Consider the following 8422-nt stretch of genomic DNA (forward strand, 5'->3'; position numbering starts at 1 on the left):
GTAAAAAATACTTTTAAGTAGTGTGTCAAATTGAGATATATATAGTAATTACTTGTATTCAACATATACCTTGTTAATGAAAACAGGCCCCAATATCACAAAAATACTCCAGTCAAGTCTCAATCTCAACTTTCTGGTTTTCAACCATAAAACATCAAAATTTATATAAAATTGTATATGTTTATACTATTTTTAAAAGCATATTTTTTTCATAGAATGTGTTGATAAAAACCTTTCTTGCTGTAGATTTTATTGTTTTGAATAATGGTTTTAATCAACCTATTCTATAAGGGAATTGACACTTGATGTTATGATTTTCAATAACGTACCTTTCATGTTACCCTGGTATGTTTCAAAATGAGTTAAGATCAAGATTGAGATTTGACTTAAGTGTAATGTTCATGATATTGGGGCCACTCGCAGGGTTATATGTTTTTGGTGAAAGATTTCGTTAGTTGGTTGACATTAGTACTCTTTCTCTTTAGTCATTTAAATGTATTTTGGATAATGGGCTGAATTTTGTTGTAATATTTAGAACAAGAATGTCCAAGTTGATATAATGTTTTTGTTTTAGTAGCAAAATTGTTATTAATTGTGGACAAAACTTTATGTGGTAAATAATTTGGCGGAATGATACTTTTGGAATTTTAGTACTTTATATCATCAAGGACAGTGAATTATTTAGGAAAATAGTGTCGTGTTTTAAAGATACGAGTTTTATCCATCAGTAACTGAATTGCTCCGTTTTATGATATTGTAAAATTTGCCATTTTAAAGCACCATTTTTCCTCTAACTTCCCTGTTCAAGTCTTTTAAGAGTGAAATCCAATAACCATATGGCATATAGCAGTGTGAGTTTTGCACATATTTTGCAGTTCGCAGCCTTTCAGCTTATCAATTTTATACAGTTTAATGGTATATATGCATATTAGTATACATGTATACTCGTACATCTCAAACTAAGACAGCAAGTTTATTTAAACCATTACTGTTGATCAGTTCTTAAGTGATTCAAAAGAAATGAAAAAGATTCTGCAATTTGAAGCGTTATTAAATAACAGCAATTAAAGTATTAAAGTGTATGTTATACCAGATATTTTATAAAGAAATTTGTTTGCTATGTATATATGATATTGTTTTGCTGATAATTAAGTAATTGTTTTGAAGAGATCATCTTTGCATCTAACCACCAAGACTTTTAGTGAACACTCTTTTTCAGGCTAGTTTCTTTAGTAACTTAATTACAAAGAAAATGCCTTACATACCATTCTTTGATCAAGTAGAAACTATTATATATTTAAAATCGGAATAAAGATTCCATAGCATGTTTAAGTATATACATTACTGCAGGACTCTGAACGATGGCTAGCATCACTCACGAAGTCCATCCGCTCCCAGACACCCCACCTGATGCCCGTTGACGAAGTTGAGGAAAGATTGAGAGAGGCGGTTTCATCCAACCCTTATAACATTGCTCAGGCGTTCACAGAGTCGGACTATGCAAACATGGGCGTGGTTTCAAAGGATGACTTTAAGACGATTGTGAATAAGAATCTGTTCCGGATGACTGATGATCAGGTATGACTACAGCTGTATGAGAATCATTTTTCAAGATCTCTTTTCTGAAAAAAAACTGAGTATTGGCTGATTTTCATGAAACTTGGTGAAATCAATTGTCAGCCTTTGTACATTAAATGGTTTTTATCTTTTTCATGATAATCCCATTGTTTGTTGATTTACAGTGAACCCTAGTGGACACGTGCTTACTGGCGCAAGCATTGATAAAATCGCTTGTTTTTATATCATTCAGACTTTAGGTCAGGTATGATCCCTGTATGTGGTATCAGTAAATAATCATTATTTATTCATGTCATATATGCATGATATGGTGAAGTTGTATTGTAAATCTATGTGAAAATTGTGAAAGAAGAATCTTTTTAACAGTCTCTGTATGTACAATGAAATAATTTATTTTCGCTTTGTTCATTTTTCATGCATTTCTATTTGCACAAAATAAATATAAGTTAAAAATATTACTGTAATTATCATTTTGGAAACTGTAAACATTTTCACAGTGTATTTATATTCAATATTTCAGTATGAGAAGTTATGGTCAGTAGTGAATGTGAATGAGTTTGGAAATGTGGACTACCACGACTTCATCAAGCGGTTTTCCAGTGATCCCAGTCCCCGTAAGCTGCCCCCTCCCCCAACCCCCCTTCAGAGGTCCAACACCAACCTACAGCGAAGACCTGAGAGCATGGCATTTAGGAGATCAGTTACTAGGGTATGACAAAACATGGATAGTCACTGGCATTGCTAAACATTGAGGCTTAGGTCCCGGGACCTGTTATGTTAAGTCACTGGCTTAGCTCAGATTGGTGCTAAGGTCCCGGGACCTGTTATGTTTAGTCACTGGCATTGCTCAACATTGGGGCTTATGTCCCGGGACCTGTTATGTTTAGTCACTGGCATTGCTAAACATTGAGGCTTAGCTCCCGGGACCTGTTATGTTAAGTCACTGGGTTAGCTCAGATTGGTGCTAAGGTCCCGGGACCTGTATGTTTAGTCACTGGCGTTGCTCAACATTGGGGCTTATGTCCTGGGACCTGTTATGTTTAGAGACTGGCGTAGTTCAACATTAGGGCTAAGGTCACGGGACCTGTTATGTTTAGTCACTGGCGTAGCTCAACATTGGGGCTTAGGTCCTGGGACCTGTTATGTTTAGTCACTGGTGTACCTCAACATTGGTGCTTATGTCGCGGGATCTGTTATGTTTAGACACTGGCGTAGCTCAACATTGGGGCTTAGGTCCTGGGACCTGTTGTTTAGTCACTGGTGTAGCTCAGCATTGGGGCTTAGGTCCCGGGCCTGTTACATTAAAGATTTTAGTGTCATAGCTTCATTTGTTTGCTATAAATGCATATGGTTGAAATGAAGTATTGGTAGTATCAAATTGGAAAACAAAGTTAAGGAGATGAAAAAAACAAATGTTGCTATCTGTGAAACCCCAAAATATTAATGATTTTTTATGTTATGACAAAAATGTTTGGGGGAAGCATGTACCAAGCAAGCAGAGCAGCCTTGCAAATCTAGCATTTTCTAGCTGCACCCTTGTTGATTATTTATTTTAGGCATGAGTAGCTCAATTTAGTTTACTTGTTGTTACAATATATTACATTGCATCCAATTTCTTGTTTCTAGCTGGACATGCCTAGTCGAGGATCTCGTGCCCAGTCCCGTATGGCTACGCCACTCGTGAACGCAGAGATGGCTGAGAGTGTACTGAAGAATACTATCTTCCGTAACTGGAAACAGATCCAGCAGATGTGCAGACAGAAGGACACGGAAAACTCTGGTTCCATTAATGTTGTTGACCTCAAAGGTGGGTTGTTATTCTATAAAATGCATTCTGCATGAATATGATTAGAAGATTTGCAACCTTCTATTCTGTGCAAGAAACAGAGACTTCAAGCATGTTTTATTATTCAGTATAGATGTAGCCAGGGCTATAAAGGAGTTGCATTCATCACGTCCAATAACATGTCATGTTACGAAAATATTTTGTCATATATTGCTTGTAAAGTATTGCTCCTACACATGAGACTTCATAGAAATGTTGGTCAGCATGCACCTGCCATTTATGTCTCATTACACTTGGTCTTACAAGAGTTATGGCCCTTGAAAGAGTAAATATATTGTAGGAAATGTTTTGCATGTAGCCCTGACAGTATTCTATCTACACTCATGAAACTACATGGGTATGTTAGTCACCATGGGTTGTGGTGCACCTGCTATTTCTGTCACATTTCACTTGGGCTAACAAGAGAAATGGCCCTTTACATAGTTAAAAATTATCTGAAAAAAATGTTAAATGAATCACATACAATGATAGTAATGCAAATGCAATCATTGTTTATTCAAAAACAACATTGAACCATTCCCTGTGGTCGAAATTAACACAAGCCTGCACTGGTAATATGTCTCAGGCTTGCTCAAATTCTGAATTTTATATAGCAGGACTTGTTAAAAAAATTAATGCCAAACAAAAGTATAAGAATTCGGGCTTCTTCATCCAAAAGTCTCATTTCATTGATTGAATTGATGATTCCTTTTTATAATTAGCAATTCTAAGGGTATTCATCACGATAGTAATAGCTGTGGTTTGGATATGCAATAACTTGTCAGGTCAGCCACGATGCAAGAACCGTAATTCTATGGTTTCCAACTGGATTAATTTATTGCTTCTCTAGGAAAGTGATCCTGCCAAAGTTTTCAACATTCTCTGACTGCAGGTTATATTGTTTTCGAAATCAACTTAGGCTTTAAATAGGCATTAAAAAAGGTTGCATCTAAGGTTTTAATAAGTATAGAGATTTCAGGTAGATAGGAAATAAAAATTTAAAGGGACTGTACACCAGATTGGCACCAAAAATGTTTTTTTCTTAAACGAATCTCGGGACAATTATTTAATAAAAATTTTTACTCTTTGATATCATAATTGTAAAAAAAAATACCAAAATGTAAAAAAAAATCGAGCCGGAGACTGGGTTCGAACAGGTGTCGCCATAATTGTAGTCCAGTGTAGAATCCACTGTGCTACAAAGGCTTACCCTAAACGGTCGGAATATTTAAGCTATATACTTTGGTAATATCACGTGATAACATCGACTAGCCAATCACGAATAAGGAATGAATTCTACTAGATAGACATACCCAGTAATCTTTTTTAATGGAAAAATATGAAAAAACTGCGAAAAATAAATTTGTTGTAAAATATGTGGTACTTCAGTTAGTAAGTTTCAATGCATTGTACACATCGATACCAAGTTTATGTCAGTGTTCGACAATTTTCTTCTTTTTTTTCGCTATTTCTTCATACGGAGTACAGCCCCTTTAAACTGTTGTTCCCCTCACAGAGATCCTGGTTCGATATGGTGTAGACCTGACAAGTGACGAGTTCCTCAACCTGATGACCAAGTACGACCTGAAAGAGAATGGGCGCTTCTGCTACCAAGACTTCCTGCGGCACTTTATCATTAACTTGAAACCTGCGGAGGAGCCCCGGTCCCTCCTGATGCGTCGTCAGATAGCGACACCCAAGATCGTTGTAAGATTTATTTCTCTAATTGTATAAAGGCTCAAAGGTCAAACTATGCACATGTACATTTTTACAATGTATATAAATATACCTGTACAATGTATTACTGATGTAAAAAAAAGACAGTATCATTGAAAGGTTTCTGCGAATGATACTTTTCTTTTGCCTGTTTTTTAAAGCTGCACTCTCACAGATTTACCATTTTTACAACTTTTCTATATTTTGTCTTGGAAAGAGCAAATTTCTGCCTAAATATATGCAAACCAATGATATAAGATTGCTGACAAAAGATCAGATTGCAGATTTTCATATTTCCGTTCGAAACTTAATGTTTTATGGCTTAAATTGTTACCGACGGTTTAAGAAAAATGCATAAAACATCAATTTTTGAACTTAAATATAAAAATCTGCGATCTAATTTTTTGTCAGCAGTCTTATATAACTGGTTTCCATGGATTTCGCAAAAATTGGCTTGTTCCAAGAAAGAAAAAAAAGTTGTCAATACGTTCAATCTGTGAGAGTGCAGCTTTAAGAAAGACTTTCACAATTGATTTAATTGACCATTCATAAGCTTATTTGCAGTTTTGATGTGTTCTTAATTGATTTTCAACACCAAAACAATTCACAAATTTTAAATTAGATCAAGTAATTTGTGTGATGTTTGTAATACTGCATATTGTAAAAAAAGAAAAATGATTTTTTTTGCGGAATCCATTCTAATGTTATATTATTATGCCTACAGAGAAGCGCAGGCAGTACCAGCACACAGTTTTTCGAAGCCATGATGCGTCTACGGGAATCTGTCATGTCGAACTGGAAGGAAATGAGGCGACTTTTCCGATCCTATGATCCCACTGGCTCCGGCTGTGTCGATTCTGCAGAGTTTCGACATGTTCTGCGACAGTTTAGCGTCAACTTAGACGAAGATGAATTTTACCACTTACTCTCGTACTATGATAAGCATATGGACGGGAAGATGAGTTATAATGACTTTATAAGGACATACTTGAACAAGACATGAGAGGCTGTTTAGTTAGCTGTGATTCCAATGTTATCAGTATTACATGTGATGTGTTTGAATTTGTTTTAGATGTTTAATGAAAAGAATGTTTCTATATTTATTTATGCAAAGAAATTTTTTTCCGATTCTGGTAAATGCAGTTTTCCTAATTCAGAAAATATATTTTGTATTGAATCTATTTGAAGTGCTGAACAGGAAAGAAGACAGAATTTGAATAGAAATACTGGATATCGCAGACTTTGTTATAACTGTATTCAATTAAGAATGATTTTCATAGTTTGTGCTTTGTATAATCATTGCTTTTGTACGAATAGTTCATGAGTGGTTTTATTATACAAGTTTACAAGAAGAATGCGTGTGATATTGTACATTTTCTTGGTTTATTAAATCCTGACACCAGTCTTTTTTGTTTTTTTACATTCTAGGTATTTTGAAATGTATTATTGATATAATTTCTCAATTAGGAAATCACCATGTCAAATATGCCAGCAACTCTAACTTATGAATTAATTTAATGTTATGCAGCACATCTTTTTTACCTGCTTTATGCTGATTCCATTGAACGTTCTGAATTTCTTCATGAAACTTAAAAAAAGATGATAAAATCAATACATTGATAGAGAGCTAAAATCAAATGCTTATTGAAGTTTTTTTCTGTGAAATTTTATGATTGTTTTTTTTTATATTTCAGCCTGTGATATATACACTCCCATTATGCAGATACAATATGCATGCAATCATAAATGTGATAGGTGTCAGTATTAAAATCCTATATTAAACTGCAAGTACAGTCCATTCTATTTATCCTTTCTTACATGTATTTCAACACTCCACTATCAGTACAGATTAATGTATGTGTTAAAGACAACTTCATGTTCTTGCATTGTGTTACGATTTGTCCTGTTCCTTTGAAATGCTGCCAGTTTTATTTTGTTTTGTTTACTCTGCCTTGCTCTTCATCATAGTTACATTTTGTATTCACACCAGAGTCTATGAATTTTAGCTGATTATCTGTTTTTCAGGAATAATATCATGTTCGTATCATCTGTTTATTAAACCGCACATCACTTGAAAACAGTTAGAATACATGTAAAACAAACCAAGTATCACTTAGTACATGTAAGGCACATAACTCTTATAAAAATGCTCCTGGAGTTATGTACTTAATTAAGTGAGAAAAAAATGATATTCTCTAGTTTTTATCTTATATACAATAGCAAACTTTGTATAGATGTGTATTTCAATCAGTAGTTAAGAATTTGTTCTTGTTATCCAAAAGTTGTTAATGGTGTTGTTTTCAAATAATTGTTATTATATCTATAATTTCCATGTAAAAGTCTTGTGATGTTTTCACCTGTTTACTATGCTTTTCATGCCTTATAATCATTTGTTCACTATTAAATCATCACGTGACTGTGTCTTACTGTATTAATTAAATATGCTGAGTTACTTTATTTCACCATTGCAATTAGCTCATTCTGTGATATTTATCATGTTTGTGATATGCCATTGTTATGGTTAATTTAAAGACTTTCATGTTATGTGCTTTGATTTTATTATAGCCAAATTCTTATTTAATTTTAGTTTCCAAGTAATATCAAGTGTTTTTATACTATGACTTATTTCAAAATAAATACCTTCAAAATAAGTTTGGCTCTGTTCATACTGAGAAATTGACTGTTTTTATAGAGGAAAATTGCGCTCTCTAAAAGTGCAGGTACATTAAGAATGACAGAGGGTGGGTTTGTCCTTCCTATAAGGTGGTTTGGAATGCCCCCACCCCCGCACACACACACACACACACACACACACACACACACGCACACACACTTTTCAAACAGGTTCATTTGGGAAGCCCCTGACCCCAATTTTACATAGGCGGTCGAATGTGCTGTTATGCACATTTAAGCTAAGATGCCAATGTCCGTCTACCGCGCGAGACTTGTGATTCCCACCTCCTTCATCCATTGAAAACATGCAACTGAAAGAGTTTAAGTACTAAACTATAAATGTGTTTCAATCTTTGTATGAATCTCGAGCAAGACCTGTCGATAATAGCAACTAGCTTGGGCTATTCGGTTGTCCGGTTAGCGCGGTGTTTAAAGCACTCCCTTCTCACCAAAAAAGTGACCCGGGTTCGATTCCTGGCCTGGGGGCATGTGAGTTTGATTAGTGGTCACCAATCCGGACAAGTGGGTTTCCTCCGGGTAATCTGGTTTCCCCCACAACAAAAAGACAACACTATCGCGGAACATCGTGTCAATGATTTTCTTTTGTTTTGTACTTTCATAATGTGGATT

General features: G+C 34.9%; 1 protein-coding gene across 5 annotated transcripts in view; it reads left to right on the forward strand.

Moving 5' to 3' along the window:
• Nucleotides 1-8420, forward strand: part of LOC128238156 (EF-hand calcium-binding domain-containing protein 6-like) — a 30508-nt gene extending 22088 nt beyond the window's left edge. For all 5 annotated transcript variants that reach the window (XM_052953755.1, XM_052953757.1, XM_052953758.1 and 2 more), the window contains 5 exons: nt 1351-1578; nt 2099-2287; nt 3205-3385; nt 4920-5110; nt 5844-8420. In XM_052953755.1, the coding sequence (XP_052809715.1) occupies nt 1351-1578; nt 2099-2287; nt 3205-3385; nt 4920-5110; nt 5844-6122 (1068 nt within the window). In that variant the 3' untranslated portion in view covers nt 6123-8420. The remainder of the gene's footprint in view (nt 1-1350; nt 1579-2098; nt 2288-3204; nt 3386-4919; nt 5111-5843) is intronic.
• The last annotated feature ends 2 nt before the right edge of the window (nt 8421-8422 follow it).

This window comes from Mya arenaria, chromosome 6 (assembly GCF_026914265.1).
Source record: "Mya arenaria isolate MELC-2E11 chromosome 6, ASM2691426v1".
NCBI lineage: Eukaryota > Metazoa > Mollusca > Bivalvia > Myida > Myidae > Mya > Mya arenaria.